The 22138-nt window shown below is 33.2% G+C and overlaps 3 protein-coding genes and 1 non-coding gene across 7 annotated transcripts; 2 read left to right on the top strand and 2 right to left on the bottom strand.

The window, feature by feature from the left end:
- On the top strand, positions 1-6094 carry LOC146924683 (rhodanese-like/PpiC domain-containing protein 12, chloroplastic). The gene is made up of 8 exons (XM_085709628.1): positions 1-257; positions 388-513; positions 929-1020; positions 3055-3155; positions 3359-3469; positions 3845-3953; positions 4139-4189; positions 5653-6094. The coding sequence occupies exons 1-8, from the start codon at positions 50-52 to the stop codon at positions 5731-5733; spliced, it is 879 nt and encodes a 292-aa protein (XP_085565754.1). The 5' UTR covers positions 1-49; the 3' UTR covers positions 5734-6094.
- Positions 6095-7334: 1240 nt separating this feature from the next.
- On the top strand, positions 7335-10646 carry CPK17 (calcium-dependent protein kinase 17). Its single transcript, XM_085709627.1, has 8 exons — positions 7335-8508; positions 8685-8828; positions 8946-9098; positions 9222-9337; positions 9452-9619; positions 9734-9861; positions 9973-10072; positions 10193-10646. The coding sequence occupies exons 1-8, from the start codon at positions 7842-7844 to the stop codon at positions 10286-10288; spliced, it is 1572 nt and encodes a 523-aa protein (XP_085565753.1). The 5' UTR covers positions 7335-7841; the 3' UTR covers positions 10289-10646.
- A 525-nt stretch (positions 10647-11171) lies between these two features.
- LOC146924681 (signal recognition particle RNA) lies at positions 11172-11475 on the bottom strand. The gene has a single exon (XR_015013061.1).
- A 1362-nt stretch (positions 11476-12837) lies between these two features.
- On the bottom strand, positions 12838-16732 carry LOC146924680 (RNA-binding (RRM/RBD/RNP motifs) family protein). Of its 4 annotated transcripts, none has more exons than XM_085709632.1 (2): positions 16267-16731; positions 12838-13064 (listed from the first exon to the last, which is right to left on the bottom strand). In XM_085709632.1, exon 1 carries the CDS (start codon positions 16655-16657, stop codon positions 16280-16282), a length of 378 nt encoding a protein of 125 aa, XP_085565758.1. In that variant the 5' UTR covers positions 16658-16731; the 3' UTR covers positions 12838-13064; positions 16267-16279. The 4 variants fall into 4 exon arrangements, with proteins under 4 accessions (XP_085565758.1, XP_085565756.1, XP_085565759.1 ...); XM_085709630.1 differs by having other exon boundaries at positions 12838-13107; positions 16267-16729; XM_085709633.1 differs by lacking the exon at positions 12838-13064 and adding an exon at positions 14293-14576 and having other exon boundaries at positions 16267-16732.
- Positions 16733-22138: the final 5406 nt, after the last annotated feature.

Here is a 22138-nt window from a genome sequence, read left to right as displayed (position 1 = left end):
GTCTCTGTTTTGTGTTTGTTGATTCATCCAAAGCAAAGCAGAAGAAGCAATGTTGAGAGCTTGTCAATTTCGCGTTGGATTACCGATTCCAAAACTCTCTTCACTTTCCACAATTCCTTCAATCTTCTCTTTCTCTTTTCCTTCACATTCTCATTCCAAAATCCACACTTTTTCCTACAAAAAACCCTTCCATTTTCACTCACCTTCTTCTCTTCCTCTTTCACCCTTTACTTCAACCATGCCTCCTAAAGCATCAGGTACACATTCTCTGCAAAACCCACTTTTTATTTTTCATTTTTTTTATTGGATTATCACCTATTGACGTAGTTAAGAGTTTAAAAAATGAATAAAAATTTGATTTTTAATTTTGTTGGTTTTTGTTTTTAGCTTCATATAGTACTGGAGGTAGTGCTGTTGAAGGTGGAGCGGAAAGGGAACTATTGGTGCAGCATTTGTTGGTGAAAGAAGATGACTCGAAACTATTGGTTGATCTTCAACAGAGAGTCGCTTCAGGTTAAAAATAGTTGGATTTTACAATTCAATTAATGTAAATTGTATATTGTTTGTATCATTGTTTGAATTGAAGCAATAATTTGAGAAAATAGAATAATTGAACGGTAACCATATACCATGAAGCACGGAGACCGGACACGACACAGATACTGACACGCCGACACCACTAATGATTTGATAAAATCGCATATTTCAGTATAATCATATGTGTCGCTGTCGTGTCGCTGTCCGTGGCTAATTCGAGGAGTGTCCGTGCTTCATAGTTATATTCGCGAATCGTGATAGTGTTGGAAACTGACATCTCTTGGACACTGGACACACCTTTAATATGAAGTCTCGGTGCTAGATGTATCTGGGAGATATTTACTTGTGAAGTTTCTTTCTAAGGCTTTCTTGTTGTGTGTTGTGTGTTCAGGTGAAGATTTGAGTGATCTTGCTGTGGAACATTCAATTTGCCCTTCTAAAGATGAAGGAGGAATGCTTGGGTGGGTGAGAAAGGGACAAATGGTATGCTGTTGTTTAGGTTTAATTAAACCTTGTTCTTAGGGTTTCTCAATTCGTTGAAATTTTGCAGTTTGCTACTTTTTGTGGTTACAGTTGATATACATCACGGCCTTATGTAAATGAAACTGACTTTGTCTGTTAGAGAAGGGTATATAGTTGTATGAAGTTTCTGTGGGTAGGTGAAAACTTGAGGTTCAAAGGATACAATATGCTTTTTCTTGCATTTTCTTTCATTGAATTATGATAATTGTGCCATGTGATTCTGTGAAGGGAATCAGATAAGGTAGAAATGTAGACCTAGTTATAAAAGTGTAATTTTTAAAATTAATTTTATTATTGTTGGAAACCTTAATTGTGGTCCGCCTCTAGCCGCCTTAATTGCGGCATTTGGGTTTGCCCTCATTGCAGCCTCCAACACTTTCATTGTGTTGGACTTGAGAGGTTGGGTTTAGTCCCACATGACCTAGACATGGCCTAAGTAGTAGTGCTTGTAAGCTTGGACAGTGCGCAGCTGACAAACCGATTTTGTAGGGTTGAATTAGACTCAACCCAAACTCTAAGATGATATCGGAGTCTATCCTAGATCTGTTGTTGGACTGCCTGCATTGTCCACGCCCCTAGCCCAATTTATGCCAGGTTTTGAGGCAGGGTGTTGGAAATTTTGCCTTGATTGTGGTCTGCCCCTAGAGTGCAGATGCTCTCCATTTAGGGAGGAAATTGCAATCTCAATTTCCATTCATATAAATAAGACACGTGGAAAAATAAGATCTCAATGGCTCACATTTATTTCTAACACTTACTCATATCAATTATTTAATTCAGAAATAAAAATAATTGTAATTCATTATCACGACTCCTCATCTTCAACCTTTCACCATCGGCATTGTGCCCTTCACCGGCGGTTTCCGTTGACTACTGTATTACAACTTGCAACCACTTGCTTTATCATTCCCGAACACTTTCCCTGTTTCTCTGTGACTGTTATGTTATGTTTACAAGTTCAATCTTAATCTCTTTAAATTCTTCTGTTATAGTTCTTTTCTGTTGCATCTACAGTTTCATAATCTACTGGTTTTGGGTTAGATTATTAATAATCACAACCAAATTGAGTTGGTATGGGTTGAACATGAGATGAGGCATAAACATACCAATTTTTTGAGGGGATAAAAGGAATTAGACAACAACACGAATTAGACAAGTAGTAACAGTGGCGAAAATCTCATTTTTGGCAACACCACTAAGGCGGCGGTATGACGAAGATACGAGGTGTGGTCGGCGACGATAGTGAGTTCTCAAGGCTGAACTCCAAATGAGAGAGAAGGAAGTAGGTGGTTTTCAATGTTTTTTTATTAAAATAAATTATTAAATGAATCAGAGCCATTGATTTTTATTTTTCCACGTGTCTTATTTATATGAATGGAAATTGAGATTGCAATTTCCTCCCTAAATGGAGAGGATCTGCACTCCTGCCCCTAGGCATCTTAAATTTGGCTTTTGTGTTGCCTTCATTGCAGCTTCGAGCACCTTAATTGTGCTGGGTGTGAGAGGCTGGGTTTAGTCCTACACAGACTAGAGATCTAAATAGCCGTGAAGGGCTTCTTTGTGTGCTGTTGTGTTTTAGTTTAGTGGGACTGAGAGTTTTATTTGCTTTCGTCTAATAGGAAGTGGATTGTTCTGTGGCTTCCTGTGGATTGTTTGGTGAGCCTAGCTTGGTTGTGTGTTAGGAGAGAGCGTCTATTTCTTTTGTTTGAGGAGTGGTTAATTACTTCTCTCTTTTGAGTTGGGGTTTTCTGTTTAGGTGTTATGTTACCTGTGCTCTGCATAGGTAGCGTGGTTGTAACCTTTTTCCCACCGGATACGTCTTGTGTTTCGGATCGAGTTTTTTCAACAAAAAAAAAAGTATTAATAAATTTGAGTAGTCATCATCTTACAAGTCAAGTTGATTTTATAGGGTTGAATTAGACAAACCCAAATTTTATGAACCACAATAGTACAGTTATGTGATTGGACATATCTCTAATTATGAAAATGCAACAGGTTCCTGAATTTGAGGAGGCTGCGTTTAGTGCACCTTTAAACAAAATTGTACGGTGCAAGACCCAATTTGGATGGCACTTGCTGCAAGTTTTATCTGAGAGGTATTTCCAGGCATATGCTTTTTAAGTTGGATGATAAGATGTGTTTAGTTCCAATGTGAAATTCATTGAATATTTGGCTATTTATTAACCCTATTTGATTGTTTGATCCAATTAGCCAACATCACCTCATGGGATAAGGCCCGATTAGTTGTTTGTTTTAATGAGTTTCTCATGCCTTGTAAATTTGCTCAATTAATTGCCAGGGAAGAACCAGTACTTCAAGACATTCAACCTGATGAGCTGCATGTGAAATATCAAGATCCCAACTTCTTGGAGGAGGCACAGTTGATTGATGTTCGAGAGCCTGAAGAAGTGTATGCTCCTATTTTCATCAACTTTTAACTAGTTTTAAATAACTTAAATGCATGCTTGTATGATTTGTATAGGTTCATTTAGTTTAATACCGTTAGTACTTAGCTTGCTGAGTTAGTGATGATAAGTTGATGAGGAAATCAGCTTGTACAAAAGAGAATATCAAGCTGATCTATAATTCACTAGAAAGTATTGAGAGCATTTGAACGCTAATTCCCTTTTGATATCTCATGGATATCTACTTTTATATGATTTTATATTCTAATATTTTTCTTTTTCTCTTTAGTTTTTTGAATTTTTCTTTTATATTGCTTATGTTTACGTCAGTGGCTGATTCTGGTTTTTCTATCTTTTAATGATTCTCTCATCATACACAGGACCACCGCATCTTTGCCAGGATTTACGGTTCTTCCCCTTCGACAATTTGGAACCTGGGGACCTGAAATAAATTCGAAATTTGATCCTCAAAAGGATACATATGTTCTGGTAAGCACAACTTTAGCGGTCCAAGTTTGAATAGTTAGAAGCCTTTGGTTTTTGATGTTCCAATTCATTCATCTTTATTTTGATGTTCAATGCTGAAGCTGAATTAGCTGCTTAGTTTATTTTTTTTTATTTTTTTTTTCTCTCTCTGGTGCATGCATATTGAATAACCCGACTTCTGAATGCAGTGTCATCATGGAGTGCGGTCGTTACAGGTTGCCAGGTGGTTGCAGTCACAGGTAAACAATTTTTGTCCTTAAAAGTGTAAGCATGTCTAATGTCTATGCGTTATTTGCCTTGAAACTTGTTCACATATTGATATTAGTGTAATTCTGAATCCATGCGGACAATTGTTGCTTCATGCATGTAATATTTGTAAATTGCTTTTAAGGTAGAGAATATTGTCCTTTTCAAAATTAAAAAAGATAGAGAATGTTGTATTGCAGACAGATAACTGAATAAAACGGTTTTCGCTTTATCAAAGTCTGTGTTGTAAAAAGTCTACCCAAAATTAAAGTCTGTGTTGTAAAATAGCGGCGCTATAGTACTAGCATAGTGGAATTTTAACAAACCGTTATTGTTCCACGATTTAGTACAAAGTGTTGTCTACTAGTGGTTATAGTAGAGCTCCGCGATTGACAACACTCAACACTGATCAAAATAAATTTTGTGATGATTTTTAAGACGTCCTGAACAAAGACGGTTCCTATATATGTTTCTGGAATTGGAACTGACATATTTAGGAATTAATTCTCATGTTCCTGTAGTCATTGTTTTCTAATTTAATTTAATGTACTTTGAAATGTCACAGTATTGTCACCTAACCCCCTTAGTTAGTTACAATTAGACAGTTGGCCTTGTTTGGATTAACAGCTTGTTTATATCATAAACGCACATATCATATAAGTGTTTATGTATAAACTATTTCGATAATAATAAATAGACTAAAATCAGACAACTTATCATATATGCACATGTCATAAGTTGTTTCCCTAAGCTCCCGAAACAGTCTCACAAGTCACTAGTGCTTATGGCAGTAGATATGCTCAAATAATTAATTCCAAACAGACCCTTAGGCTTTGTTTGGGAGTTTGGAGGGGAGGGGAAGGGAAGACTTTGAGGGGTGGAAAATATGAGGGAAAATGGAAAAATCTTTCAAATTTTTTAAAAGAGTAGTTTATTAGAGTGATAAATTAATGCATATGATTACTATATTTTTAATTTTAAAAATAATATAACAACATAGATTAAATTTGAAGAATTCATATAAACCCTCCTCCAATACAATTTTTTAGTTCCCCCAAATGAGGAGGGTTTAGTATTATGAAGAAAAGTTAACCCCCCAAAGCCCTCCCCTCCCATTTTCCTCTATTTCTTTCACTTGCTCATTCCTTTTTTCCCAAGCCTTTCCCTCCCTTCCCCTCCACACTCGCAAACAAAGCCTTAGTAGATTCAAGTAGTTAGAGAGGATTAAATATCACAATGTGTATAAATAATAGGATGGATGTGAGGAGGACGTCTAGTCAATTAAGAAAGCGTTGGATCCTTTGGGCATTGGGAGGTGTAGACTCTCGAAGTATTGCTATTGTATGTAATAAATGGAGATTTTATGTCATATTTCTTTGCAATACAATACCACAGTTCCTATCATATATTGTTTTCTATGTATTGACTTTTGATTGTGTTGGTGTCAATGTTTCAGGGGTTCAGGAAAGTATACAATATTTCCGGAGGAATTCATGCCTATGCGGTGAAGGTCGATCCGTCAGTTCCTACATACTGAATTACATGATTCTGCCACTTTCCTCTCCTTGCATGTGAGCATTTTTCCTTACATGAGATCAAGGTTTTGCGAGAGGGATGCGTTTTATATTGTAGCAGTTCACACTCTTTGGAAATTTCAACTTTTACGGCTTGCGAGGTTCACGAATAATACCAAAAGGAAATAGTAAATTTAGATGCCTTACCTAAATCTAGACCAATAAATATTGGTATGAAAATGTGTTTATTCTGGATCAAGAATTGAAGGCTTCTTAAGTTCTTGTTTCAAAAAATTAAGATTACATATCAGGTCCCTACAAGGTGTTTTTGGTTTCCTCTGCATCTAACTGTTACTTTTCTTATTTGATTTCTTTCTCCTACAATTGTTTATGTCTGCGTGGTGCCTTTTCAATTCCATTACCCTCTCTTTCAAAAATTTATGTGGCCCTCTCTGTCTGTGTGGTTTTCCTAAAAGTGATTGAGATTGTTAAAATGGTGATTTTTGGTTTTAGAAATTCCATGGAAAGTAGAGGTTTTTTTTTATAATATAATTATAAAAACACCTTTTTATTTTAAAAACTAATCATAATTACATTTTTTCAGAATTATAATCACCAATCTATTTTTTTTCTTCCCAAAAGCTTATATAAAACTTTACAAAGCTTTTAAAGTGATTTTGTTATTAAAAAATTGAAACAGTCCTAGTCTAAATTCCAATGTAATAATTATTTTTGAGCAAAAGCCAATATGGCATATGAAAGTGTAGACCATTGTCATGTTAGTCATTGAATTGAATGAAAACTCAAATAAAACCTTTATTGTTTAATTTATTTATCATTGAATGGTATGTTTAAATCTGTTAGTCACTTTGGTTCAACCAAAGAGATGGTAGCTCTTCTAAAAACAAACATTCGACAATTCTATTATGGGTGATGATGTGTGTAATTCCTGATCATAGAAAATCTATTTGGTATTACGAGCTGATTTTCTTTTTATAAGAATGTAACTCCCGATCGGCTTATTTCGGTGTAATTCCTGATCGTGGAAAATCTATTTGGTGTTACGACCTGGTTTTCTTTTTATAAGAACGTAACTCCCGATCGGCTTATTTCAGAGGCTAAGCGGAATCTACATAGTAGTCATCGACAATGTTATATCAATGGTGATGTCTACAAAGACAAAATTGACAGTCTGAACTTTCCCTTTACAAAACCCCAATCTGAACCAGTCTATGTAGACCACTTCTTTCTTGATTTTACAATTTGCTGATTGCTTATGCATTCAGCAGTTTTCATTCAACGTGCTGCCAACTTTTGTACTATATTTATTATTATCATCAGAAACTTCGTAGGGTATGCTAAACAACAATGTGCAAACGTGAAGAGTTGTATTTATTTTATTTGAATGCTTCAATGTATGCTAATTCAGCAAATAACCTTATGTTTGACTCATTATTTTTATTGGTGGCTTTGTTAATATTTACTTAATCTTATGTTAGGTGTCTCATTTGAAATTTTTAATTGTCTCATTTGAAAATAATTGACTCATTATTTTTAAACTATTATTATACTTTAAAGAGTATCTTTCAAAATATATTTAAAGACTAGTATTGTACAATATACATGTAGATTTTTCACCTTTTTGCTATGAAAAGACGAAAACCATGTCATATGTCATGTGTTGTTAATTGTTATGTTACTTGTTAGTAACTAACTACTGTTACATATGTACGATGTTATAAGTTATAACAAGATTCTTTGACATTTGTAACAGACCAAAATCCATTTTTATTCTTTCTATCTCCGAAATTTCCTCCAAACCTTTGTCTCAATAAAAACCTTAACCCCTTACAACGTGTGACACACACCAATATCTCTTTCCTTCCTAAAATCTATCACCTTCCTTTAATTTTTTTGTTTCAATCATCATTCCAATCTGTCATTAATCAACAAACTATCCTTTTTAATACCCTTTAATTTTTCTCCTAAGTTTTTTTTAGACTTTTTTTTTATGTGTACGTGCTTCCAATGACAATGTTGTAACATTCACCACCTTTTTTCCATCACCTATATTTTCTTTCCTTCCAAATTCCTGCCATCCCCTTTCTTCTGATTGATTCTCCCTTCCACCATGGGCAATTGTTGCTCAGGTGGTACTGAAGACCCTGAAGATAAGGGAGAAAACAATCAACAAAACAACGATGCAAATGGAGATTCTTCAGCTACAACACCGCCACCATCGTCAAAACCTTCGCCTCAACCTTCTAAACCATCAAAACCTTCCGCGATCGGTCCTGTTCTCGGCAGGCCAATGGAAGATGTTAAGGCTACTTATAGCATGGGGAAGGAACTAGGGAGAGGACAATTTGGTGTAACACATTTGTGCACACACAAAACCACTGGAAAACAATATGCATGCAAAACAATAGCCAAGAGAAAGCTTGTGAATAAGGAAGATATTGAGGATGTTAGGAGGGAGGTTCAAATCATGCATCACCTTACAGGACAGCCTAATATTGTGGAACTTATTGGTGCTTTTGAAGATAAACAATCTGTTCATTTGGTTATGGAGTTGTGTGCTGGTGGTGAACTTTTCGATCGAATCATTGCTAAGGGTCATTACACCGAACGCGCTGCAGCTTCCTTGTTGAGAACCATTGTTCAAATTGTTCATACTTGTCATTCCATGGGGGTTATTCATAGAGATCTTAAGCCTGAGAATTTTCTTTTGTTGAGCAAGGATGAGAATTCTCCTCTCAAAGCCACTGATTTCGGTTTATCCGTCTTTTACAAACAAGGTTATACATTTTTACCTTTTTTTATTTAAAAGCAAAATTTAAACAGACAGAAAATTTTGGTGAAATATATACCAAGAAATTATCAATATGTTTTCTTGTAGTAAGTTTAGGATATGACATAATATACAAATTCAAATTCAAGCATATTATAACATGGAAAAGATATTTTTTGACAGGTGACCAGTTTAAAGATATTGTTGGTAGTGCATATTACATTGCACCTGACGTGTTGAAGAGGAAATATGGACCAGAAGTAGACATTTGGAGTGTTGGTGTCATGCTATATATTCTTCTATGTGGTGTTCCACCATTTTGGGCAGGTTTATATTTACTCAATTGATTTTTAATCTACTCCTTAATAGAACAAAGAAATTTCCTCTTGAATTGATTCCATGTCCGCTTAATTTGAAACTGAAACTAAGATTTGGTTTTGACAGAATCTGAAAATGGGATATTCAATGCTATCCTAAGAGGACATGTTGACTTTTCTAGTGATCCATGGCCCTCCATTTCACCTTCAGCAAAGGATCTTGTAAGGAAAATGTTGAATTCAGATCCCAAGCAGAGGATTACAGCATATGAAGTTCTGAGTAAGTATATGCACTGCTTGAATTCAACTATTATGTTTAGATGGTTCACAAATTAATTTGACTTCACCATCCTCAATTGGTGTAATCGAAATTCTAACATAGTACTTCTTTTGTGAAAAATAGATCATCCGTGGATCAAGGAAGACGGAGAAGCACCTGATACACCTCTTGACAATGCAGTGCTCAATAGGCTCAAACAGTTTAGAGCAATGAACCAATTCAAGAAAGTTGCTCTAAAGGTAGGTGGTGATATTTTGCTTATAATCAAATCTTAGGTTTAATTCATTTTACTATTTCCCCGCTAAGATTGCGTTGAACTTATCAGTATACTAACAAAATTTACATATGGACAGGTTATTGCTAGCTGCTTATCAGAGGAAGAAATTATGGGATTGAAGCAGATGTTTAAGGGTATGGACACCGACAACAGTGGAACCATTACAATTGAAGAGCTCAAGCAAGGGCTTGCAAAACAAGGAACTAAACTGAGTGAAACGGAAGTTAAGCAATTAATGGAAGCTGTAAGTTATCTCTCCTTCATTTTTGTGTACTGCATGGCAAAATAACTTCTGCCAAAAAGCAGCTGCTCTACCATGATTACTTAAAAACAAATTTTTTACTTTTGCAAATTACAGGCAGATGCTGATGGTAATGGAATCATTGACTACGACGAGTTCATCACAGCAACTATGCACATGAACCGATTGAACAGAGAAGAACATGTTTATACTGCCTTCCAATTCTTCGATAAAGATAACAGCGGGTAAAGAAAATTAAATAAATCAGTAAAACCAACATGGTTGGATATATATTCGCCCCTCCTTTGGATACTAATTGTTCAAATCTTCTGAACTCACTGCTTTTCCATAATTAGGTACATCACCATTGAAGAACTAGAGCAAGCTCTCCATGAGTATAACATGCATGACGGCAGGGACATAAAAGAAATCATTTCAGAAGTTGATGCAGATAACGTAAGTCTAGCATTGACTAGTTATATTTTAGAGCATTAAATGAGTTTTTCTTTTGCTTATAATCAAGACTATAAGAAGTATTTTGTTAGTGTCATAATTAATACTTGCATGTCTGTGCAGGATGGTCGGATTAACTACGATGAATTTGTTGCAATGATGAGCAAAGGAAACCCAGAAGCAAATACCAAGAAGAGGCGTGATTCGACCTTGTATTAGTAAGGGACTATGGGAAGATTCAACAGAGATAATTATCTCTTTCAGTATTTGGTGATTTTAAAAATTTCAGATGCTGATGAGTGAAAAACCACAGAATGTAAAGCTTGGGAGTTGTTTGGTTGGAAAGGGATATGGGTGAGGAATGTGCAAAGGTGAAAACAAACAAAATAGGAGGGGGGAAAAGAACTTAAACCAACCTTTTAAAAAATGTAAAATTATGCCAGGTGGTCGGTCGGTTGGTTTTGCATTTTTTCGTTTCCTTGTAACATATCTTATATTGTAATTGATCTTTACTTAGGAAACAATTGAAAGGGTGTTTATATATGTATCGTCTCCTAGTCAATACTAGGTTTAAACATGTGCATTGTTAACTCTATAAATTTGATAAAAAAAAAAACTTTTATTTATATTTGAATTTAGATACACTCTTGATCATTCTGACAAGAATACAGGCATGTATATTTAGTTAACAGTCAGCTACCATACCAGCAAATGGTGAATAGCCAACCTAATTTTAGAATAGTAAATTGTAAATTTTTTTAAGAGATGCAGTAAAAAATTACTTGGAACATATATAGATAACAGACCTCAGCATTTTTTTATGACCGAAGTCCCAAAGCAAAATCACATGCCATATGCCCAGATCAGATTTATTTTGCCTCAAATATGCTGAGAGAGACAAAAAGTGGTGGTTCAAGGGCTAGAGACAAAAAGTGATGGTTCAATGGGCTAGGATCACCAGGCCATATGGACCGAGAATATGGCATGTGATTTTGCGACCGAAGTCCCAAAGCAAAATCACATGCCATATGCCCAGATCAGATTTATTTTGCCTCAAATATGCTGAGAGAGACAAAAAGTGGTGGTTCAAGGGCTAGAGACAAAAAGTGATGGTTCAATGGGCTAGGATCACCAGGCCATATGGACCGAGAATACAGCAGCCTGTGATCCCTCCACTGTCAAGAGAAGGAGGTGTTCACTGCTCTGTGAAACCAGCCTCATGCGGATCCCTCCATTCTAGTGACCAGGAGCCCTTGGCCTTCGCCAAAGACCCATGGCCCAACTCTCAACTTGGAGTGGGCAGGCCAACATAGTGTACCCATCAGCCCGACCTGTTAAGCAACCAGCCATGTTCCATCACCTTAATGCCCCCACATGGGTTACAAGTTGGTGTTAATCAACTCGGCGAACAATTGGCTGTGTTGGAAGCTTATAAACCATTGCATTTGTTATGTTTTAAACGATGTGGGACATTTTATTGCTCCCAAGACAGTTAGTGGTCTTATGTTGGAAATATGCATGTCACACATCATATGCAATATTTAATTCATGCTTACCCTCAGTATAATTTATTATAAAATAACTTTTGAGCTTGTTTATAGTGCCTTGTATACTTGACTGACTCTTAATCATGTCAAATGACACCTAATCCAAGAAGTACATGTGCTTCATAGATTCTTCCAAAGTAAATTGTAAAAACATATAACTCTTCTATAGCTGTGAACATCGTCCTGCAAACTGATCATGGTAAGTCCTCTTCGATTGTACACTGAGACAAATCAAGAAACCTCAATTTGTTTAGCTTTGTAATTCCATACTGCAGTTTTTCTAATCTACTGAAGTTTACTAGAATTTCAACTCCTATGCCATCCAATGAAGTGATATATCACCAAAATTTCAACCAATTAAGCGTATAATACTAATACTAACCAACAAATGCGTTGATTGTGGCAGTGGTTTCAAAGCTGGCATCAGTCTTTGAATCTTAAACACATCATGAAACTTTGCCCAAAAATTATGAACACTTCCAGTCTTTGAATCTTATCTCGGAGTCTCAATCATCAGTTTGTACTAACAACTAGTAAAGATTTCGTGCAAGATTACACAGATTAATAAAAAAAAGGTATAAAATTGTGTCATGTAACTTATTTATCAAATCTTATAGGAAGCTTGTGTATGTTTAAGACAGTGGAAGTATTCACGAGAGCCACATTATGCTTGTTCTGTAACATGATCTTTGTCCTTCTCACAATGCATTAAAACACAAGACAGGAAGCTATATACAATCTTGTTATTATCCCCACATTCACAAAGCTCCTTGCTTTGTCCAATCTTTCATCATAAAGGCTGCCCCAATAACTTTGATTGCAAGGAGTACTACTACCATAAACATTCATATATAAAAACAAAAAATTGAAATTAGAAGAATATATTTTTCTTAAAAGTTTTTTGGTTCTTAAGAGTTTAGTGGCAAACTGCATATTCGAATCCGCATCTCAACACACTAAGTGCCGTTGTGAAGGGTCTATTTTCGAAGAACGAAAACAAAATTGTCTTCGAATAAGGTGCATGTATGTGAAGTTCCTGCTTCAATGAATGAAACAAACCAAAGCATAATCAAATGGGTACTTGAAGTAACACTTCTTCAATCCCTTTTCATTTGACAATTGAATATTATGCCAAATGACAATTGGCAAAAAATAATGCACTATTGAGTCACTTAGTTCATATCAAAGATGATTCATGCATCACAATAAATTGTTGGAATATATCAAACAACTAATAATATCTTTGATGATTTGTCAAACTTAGATTATCTCTTATGTATTCCACCAGAAACCATTTACAATTCATTACATGATACAAACAGCTCACTTTGCCAAATCCATGTCCAATTCATTACTCAATACAAATAGCTGACTTGCCAAATTGACCTGAGACAATTCCTGACTAATACATCGTGTAAACTTTCTTGTAGTCTTGAAAATACTCAACTCTGCATTGTATCAATATTCAACAGTGGATTTTCAGTTGTGTGACTGCAAAATGACAGCAGGAGTGAGACAGATTGAGAGAGGAGAAACCAAACACTGTTCTAGTGTTTTAAATTACAAAAGTCTTAAAATACTTGTAAGGGCTTTACACTACAAACACACAGATCTGTTTTGATCAAGCAACAAACACACTGCACACATGTCCAAGAGACTACTGGATTATCCTTGGTGGAGGAATTAACATCAAGAAAACCTAATGAAACATCTCAAGCAGGAAAAATCACATTTGTTCTCTAAAAATTGAATATCACTTGGACCTTGTTTGGATAAACAATTTAGTTAAGCTCTTATCATATAAATAATTGTATGTTTGATTCCACAACTGGAGGAGCCAAAATTGATTTTCAAGGTGTGGTATTGATTTTGACGTGTTTGGTTGTTCTTGTGTAGAGTTAATTAATAGTTTCCAAAATTGTTTGAAGCTAGAAATTGGAGTTTTTATTCTAAAATTAATCCACTTTTACATGAATGTAACATAACATAACATTTTTCTTTCAAAAATGAAAATAAATAACCTTCAATTCACTTTTAGTCAAAATCAGTTTCACTTAATCAATTCACTGAAACAATTTTTTTTTCTACCAATGACTCAGACACATTTGGAGGTAATTGAAAATTTTAGAGAAATTAAAGTTCTAAGCAATTCAAATGATTTAATTGAATTGCTTTCATTTTTAAATATTTTTGTTTGGATATAGTAATAAAGTAATAAATAATTTCATTGTTATTTTTTTGGACTACTAAAATTAATTTTGAATTTTTTTGGTCAACTATGAAAATTGAAAAATAAGGGTCAAATATGCAAAATCAAAGTTTATCATATCCCCAACCACCATCCCACCCTTTTCATCCTCCCCTTGTCCGGTTCAAACAAAATGAAGGCAATGATATGGTGATTGTCTGTGTGAACTGTGATGAAGGGTCTATTTTAGAAGAATGAAAACTAAATAGTAGTGGAATAAGGTACATACAGTATGAGAAGTTCCTGCTGCTTCAGAAGATTGAAACAGCCAAAAAGAGAGAAAAAAAAAAAATCAAATAACACTCATTCAACCCCTTTCAATCTAGCAATGGAATATATTATTTCACTGCAATTCTTTAATGACAATTGGCAAAAGAAAAGTATACACTATTGAGTCACTCAATTCATTCAAAGATGGTTCATGCATGTATCACACAACTCAAAATTGTTAGGATATATGAAATATCTAAGAATATCTTCGATTTTTTGTCAAATAACTTAGTTTCTCTTTGATTTCGACAGAAACCATTTACAATTCATTACATGATACAAATAGCTCACTTTGCCAAATCCATGTTCAATTCATTACTTTATACAAATAGTTGGCTAGCAAAATTAAACCAATTGATGCAATTCATAACTAAAACATCACATAAACTTCTATTCTTGAATTAGTTCTGCGGTGTATCAGCATTCAACAGTGGATTTCGAGCTGTGACTGTAATATGACAGCAGAGGTAACTAGTAAGACAGATTGATAGAGGAAAAACCCAAACACTGTTCTAATGTTTTAAATGACAAAATCTAAAAATAAACCAAGAAGCTATAACGCTTAAATTATAAGGGCTCAAACTACACTGTTACACTACTTCCTTAAACTGAGAGGTTCGGGCGCAGCACAACCACGGCAACTAAACTTAACTGTTCCACTACTGCATGTCCTATATTGACCAGGGGCCGCTCTGCTTAATGTCTATAACATGCTATTTACAACACTTTAAACCTTTTGGTTGCAAATGATCTGATCAATATGATATTGCTAATCAGCATTGAAAACTAAAGAAGCCTGAATTTTCAAAAGCTACAATTCCCAGTTCCTTTTGTAATTGTTATATTTTACGCACACCCTTATCGATCTACTCAATCTAAGAGGAGAAGAATTAGCCACAAGCGTCTTAGTACAACCAACAAAACACATCATCTTTTTATAATCAAGCAACAAACACAGACGTCTCTATAAATCAAATAATCACTTAGACCTTGTTTGGATAAACAACTTAATTAAGAGCTAGTAGCATATGTGCGCGCTTGTCATATAAGTGCTTATGTATAAGTTATTACTTTAACAAAATAAAAATGAAGTCAAAGTTTTTTGTATATAAGCTATAAGTTGTTTTCAGAAGCTATAAGTACCATATGTGCGCGCTTGTCATAGAAGTGTTTATGTATAAGTTATTTCTTTAACAAGAAAAATAAAGTCTAGAGTTTTTTGTATAAAAGCTATAAGTAGTTTTCAGAAGCTATCCTGGAGAGTTAATGGATATAAGGCCCTATTTGGATAAATAACTTATTTGCACACTTTTATAGCACAAGCACTCATCATGATAAGCGGTTATCTATAAACTATTTCTATTACAAAAGATAAAATATGGTTAAATCGTTTTAGTATAGGCTATCAACTATTTTCATAAGCTACTTGAAGAACTTGTGAAAATAACCTGAAACAATCTTATGAGCATGTCATAAGTTGGTTTCATTAGTTCTATCCAAACAGTCTCATCAAACTTATGACAGTGGAAAAACTCAAATAAACAAATCAAAACAAACCCAAAATTGTTTTCATAAGTTCTATGTTCGTACATAAACTCAAATTATTCAATCCAGAACCCTTAATCTCAAACCAAATCAAGTTTTAGTGGCCAATTCAACAGCACAGCAGAAAAAGTAACATGCATCATGAACTATCTTAATATATAACTATAACACTATTCAATATCAAATCAAGTATCCATCCATTATTTTACACACTGAATTTCTCGAAAACCCTTAATTTCCAAACCGAACATAGTTTAACTTGTTTTCATAAATTCTCCCAAACAGTGTTATAAGTACTTATTCATTAGATAAGCTCAAATAAATCAATCAAACATGCACATAAGCAATAAGATGTTTTCACAAGCTATCCTAAAGAATAGCGCAAATAAGTTGTTTGCATCAGTTATAATCTTAAATAATTCAATCCAAAAAACCCTTAATCTCAAACCAAATCATCTATAGTGACAAATTCAACTGTTCAGTAGTAAAGTAACAATAATCACGATTTATCTCAATACAAAATGAAGCGTTAATTTCTTAAAAACCCTAAAACACCGAAGAACCCTAATTTCATAAAAATCACTTACATATCATCATCAATTACTTGTTGTCTTTGGTAGAAACACCGTACTTCTCCTGCATCCTAGCAATCTCATCCTCCTTCTTCTTCTGATCAAACTTCTTACTCATCTTCGCTTGCTGATAATAAAGCACAATCAGATACCGATTAGCAACATTGAACCCAGAGAGATGATCAACGGCGGTTTTGGCATCGTAGATATCTTCGTAAACGACGAATGCTGTGCCGCGAGTGTCTTTGTTTGTTCCGATTCGGATCTGACGAATTGCGCCGTATTTGCCGAAGATATCGTACATTTCTTCGCTGGTGATGTTGAAGGGAAGGTTGCGGACGTACAGTACGCGGTTTACTTCCGGTGGAAGACGGGTGTTTCCCTTCCGGAGACTGATTGTTGTCATCGCCGGCGAGAAAGTGAAGGAGAGAGAGTAAGAGGTTTCTGGAAAGTGAGAAAGAATTTTCTTTTTCTTTTTCTTTTTCTATGTGGTGAGGTTTTGTTTATATAGATATTTTTGGGTTGGGCTTTGAGAAAGATTCTAGTGAGACTTGCTATTTAACACCTCCAATTGCTTGCATGCATCTCAAAATATCAAAATTACTTTCATTGGGTCCTAATATATTCATGTCTTGAGAATTGATATAACATTAGTCGGTCTACATTTATAGATTCCCTTCTTATACATTTATAGCTAATCTCTTCCAATATCCGTATGTGACTCGATGATTAAAAATATGGTATGTATAATGAGATATTGTCGTTCATTGATGTTTATAAATTGTAATTGTTAGATTTCTCTCATGATCATGCAAGTAATCAACAAAATTTCTACGTACCTTTTTTATGTTATTAGAGTTTGTAAATTGTAATTGTTAAACTCTTCTCATAATTTTAATATAAATTGATACTTTGTTGAATTGATACTTTCTTGATAATTTCAAAGCATGTTTCTTAATTGTGATCAATTTTTCAACAGTAATCCCATTCCTGTTTGGTTGTGGTCCGATCTCAAGTTAAATATTTGTATTCTCTGATGATATATATAATTAAACAAGAGTATGAGTAATGAAGTTGTGTTAAAAATGGTTGCTTTCGCATGCTAAAAACTCTTCACTCTCGAGACGTCAAAAGAGTAGAAACATGATCCTCCCCTCTCTATTTGCATCAATTATATGAAATGCCTACAATGGGTACTCTAGTAATTGTTGGAATTTGATGAGTTCTTCAAGAAAAGCCTTAAATATTATGTTGGTTTGATTGCAGTGTTTATTGAGTATGATCCATATGTCCAGATAGATGAGAAGATATAATGTTTAAGAATAAACTTGTAAACTCAATTGCAGTCAAAGTAACCTTAATACATGACATAGTAGAAGAGTACAACATTTACTCTTATGTCGAAAACATAAGAAAAATTGATTGGTCATTGTGTTCTTGTGTGTTTATCTTCTTACTTAATATTCAAATTTGTTATTCTAACAATATTAAACTTGATCTTTTTTAGTAAGATCTTGAGTTCTAATCTTGCAAATGAAAAGATAATTAAGATCATAAACTTATAGAAAATGTGATTAAAGATCTATTTGGTAAAAATAACAAATAACTAATTAGTTGATAACAATATCACACAAACTTATAACTAATAACAAATATGTCAGCGGGTTGAGTTTATAGTGTTTTGTAAGGTAGAGTTTTTTTTTTCTTCTTTCAATTAAGATACCATGGGAAAAATTGAATTAAAAATTATAAGTTGCAAAACACCGTTCAATGTTTGTACCACTCCCGTTGCAGATTTTAAATGTTTATATCAACAAAAACAAATTTTATATACATGTATGAAAAAATCGATATGATAAAACATTTTAAACTTATTATTATTTTCAAAATATAAACATCATTGTAGCGTTTCAAATAAATAAAATTTTATTTTATAAGCAAAATACCGCTCAATGTTTGGCCGCACCTGTTGCATATTTTGTGTGTTTTTATCTAAAAAATAAAATATCTACATTAATGTAGTGTTTTTATTGATTTTTTTACGTAAATTAGTGAAATTAAGAAATTACAATATATGAGAATAAATAGATAATAAGGAGAAGAAAGAGTAAATAAATTGGTTTTATATTTTGTAAAATTACCACTAGACACGTAAAATTAAGGTGATTATAAATTTAAGAAAGGACAATTACGGGAATTTGCTGCAGTACAATTTTTGTATATTGTTAGTAGATTCTCTAACTTTTTAAATTTAAACATAGTAGCTTTTTGTAACAATTTTTTACATGGTATTATTACGAAATAAAGTTTGAATATGATCTTGTATAAGTTAATTTCATCTAAAAGGTATAGCAGTTTGTTGTATCAATTTTATGTTAATATTTTAAAAAATGTTAGAATTATATGTAATATGTCACTTTTTTTAAGAATATAGATAATATTTTTTTATTAATTAGATTAATTTTTTCCGTGAACATAATTCAACAGACATTGTATCATATATTCACCATAAAAAATAGATTAAATAAGATTTCATGGGGGAAGGGTATCTATACTCATGATTTCATTCAGTTGGTCCGAAGTGCTGCTAACTCAACTGAAATCAGAGCAGTGGTTGTTAGAATTGATTGTCCAGGGGGAGATTCTCTTGCTTCGGATCTAATGCGGCGAAAGGTAAAAGTACTGGCATCTATAAAACCGGTGGTTATTTCAATGTCGGATTTTGCAGCAAGCGGAGCGTATGTTCTATCATTGGGTGCAACTGCAATTGTTGTTGAATCTCAAACGATAACCGGATCTATAGGTGTGGTAACATCAAGAACAGACATCGAAGCAGTATATTGGTATTTGAATATGAAGAATCTTATATTCTCGATTGGCAAATATGCTCAGATGTACAAGGGTAACCATCGTGATTTAATGCCACATGAAAAAAAAAATCGTCAAGCATACAAATGATTTGTATGTCAGATTCAGAAACCAAGTTTGTTCAAGTGAAAAATATAAAATAGGGCTCAAGTCCATTAATCTCTTGCATAAGCCTACAATATTTTCAGCCGCCTCTTCATTCATTTACGTCGTAACATTTAAACTATAAAACTCACCACCATGATACTTCTATACTAACTGTAAAATCTTTATGGACGACAATTGTTTCTTTTCGTCAAAAGATGAAAAAACTGCTAAAAGACTTAAGGAACATATAGTCAAAGTGAGAAAAGTTGCAGAAGATGAACTAATCGTCTTAGCTCTATTAAATTTCATTTTTCCTCTCAACGAAAAAATTGTCAAAAGACTCGGGCAACATATACATATCAATGTAAAAAGAAATTGGTCTTAACTCAAATGAACAATTCGACTTGGTGTTAGTGATTGATTTCAATTTTCTAATTTTGAGAATTTAAATATATGATTCTTTGGGTGTCACCTGTCAAGGACATTTTAGTATTATAATAAATTTTTAATGAATTTTATACATGTAATATAAAAATCTTCTTAATGTTCATTTTACAGTTTTAATTTGCTTTCCTTACTGTCATGTTGTATTGAAGTGAGCTTTTTGATTTGTTTTAATAAAAGAAATTGTTTGCTTGAATGGATGCATAAAGGGTTATGCAAATGCTCATCCAAATACTTTGAGAGTGACATAAATTTAAATTGATTTTGAGAAGTTACAGGAATGTCTTAAAACTTGTAGCATTCCTTACTCTTAATGTTGAGTTATCTCTCACTCTTATTTTGTCCATTCAATGCTCATCCAAATACTTTGAGAGTGACATAAATTTAAATTGATTTTAGAAGTTACATGAATGTCTTAAAACTTGTAGCATTTCTTACTCTTAATGTTGAGTTATCTCTCACTCTTATTTTGTCCGTCCATTCAATATTTATTGTTTTTAACACAAGAGAAGTTGGGTAAATCCTTCAAAAATTGTCAAAATTCATACGACCAAACGAAGTTTAGGGCTAAGATGGTATTTTGTTGTGACAAGGCAATGAATAATAGCATTAAGGAACGCTCCAATCTTGCAAACAAGATAAATTTTCTTTGTCCTGTTACTTTATTTAGTAAGTGAGAGTAAATTACATTAATGTTTCTTAATTAGTTTGTCTTTTTTGCATCTTGTTAATAGTTTTGTCTTGATTTTAGTTTTTATACTTGATACGTTGCTCTGATTCCAAACGTTTTTTCGGTTTAATTTTGAAGTAGCTTATCCACAGTTGTAAGTTATAGTAGAAAGCTCACATTTCAAAATGTCATAACAGTTTAATGTTGTCATCAATATGATATGACATAAATAAACACAATATAGTGCACATATATCATATTAAAACAATACCCATCATAAAACATTATCAAACATTATCTTTAATTACTTTATTATTAACTATGATTGATGTTTAATTAAACTTTATCACTCATAATTATAAATCACTCATTAATTACTAAGATTTATTAGATTTTTCTCACTTAAAAATCAATTTTCAATATTCTAAAAACTAATTTCTACAATACTTAAATAAATACCTAACTTTTACCACTATAAATTGATCTGCAATACTCTATAAATTAATCTCTACATATTCATCCACCCAAACAGTTGTACTAAATTATTAGCTATAATTTACTGACAAATCATTAATCTATATTTCTAATACTATTAATTAATTTCTCTTACCATAAATTTTATTATTCGAATTACTTTTTCATATTTATCTTATTAATCTATTTCTACATCCCATCAATCGATGATTTAAGATTGTTTTCCACACACACACATATATATATAGGACGTCAGTGTAATTACCTCTTCATCAACTTTATAAAAATGCTTGTTTATTGAGATTGAACAAGATACCATAAACAATTTAAAATTTATAAAAATGTTTGTTTATTGAGATTGAACAAGATACCATAAACAATTTAAAATCAAACAAAAGCAAAACCAAAGAAGCAAAGATGCTAGGAATGTAGTAGTGATGTGTTGCACATAATTCACATGCATATTGAATCTGTTCACGATGCCACTTTGAAATGACCATTAAAACCAGAGTAGATTAGAAAATGCTAGGAAGATGTGAATCCAACATAACATAACAAGAGCTAAAAATTCAAAAACAAATTCGTAAAAATTCCAACATCTTAAAAAGGGTATATTTGTTCATAAACATTTTTGTTGTTGATAAATTCGTAAAAATTCCAACATCGTAAAAAGGGTATATTTCTGATGATAAACATTTTTGCCATGAAAAGGTTTTTAAGTTTTGCTTTAAACCTTTTTACCATTCCTTTTAGCGTGAAAATAAAAATAAAAAAACAAAGGAGAAGAAAAAAAAATTCAATCAATCAAAAGATATTTATTGTTTTGTTATTTTGTGGTGTTAAGTGTTGACTACAATAGAGAATCGAATTAAAGCCTACCATATATATATATATTTGATTCTTTTTCCTCATCCAAAATGCCTTATCAATTGGTTGTTTGTTTGAATGGTTGCATAGAGCGCTTTCCAAATGCTCATCGAAATGCTTTGACAGTGAGGTCAATAAATCCAATATTTACAAGTTACAGGAATGTCTTGAAAATTGTAGAGTTCCTTTCTCTAATGCCCAAGTTACTCTTGATGTCGAGTTCTCTCGGTTTCAAGTAAGTTAATTTTATTTTCTCTCACTCTTATTTTGTTAATTCATTATGTATCTTTTATCTTTTGACTAATAATAATATTTTCAACATAGGAGTGGTTGGGCAAATCATTAAGAAATTGCCAAAATATATATAGGGGGGTCTAAAAAGCAATGTTCGCCTAACCTTAGACAGCCGCAGCCTTTCGTTCGTTCATTAATTCATTTCATTACCACCGTCACAAACCCACCACCACCATGCACTCA

The sequence above is a fragment of the Medicago sativa genome, chromosome 5 (assembly GCF_051527215.1).
Source record: "Medicago sativa cultivar Bolivia chromosome 5, Bolivia_mono, whole genome shotgun sequence".
Lineage (NCBI taxonomy): Eukaryota > Viridiplantae > Streptophyta > Magnoliopsida > Fabales > Fabaceae > Medicago > Medicago sativa.
This window is presented reverse-complemented; position numbering and strand designations above follow the sequence as displayed.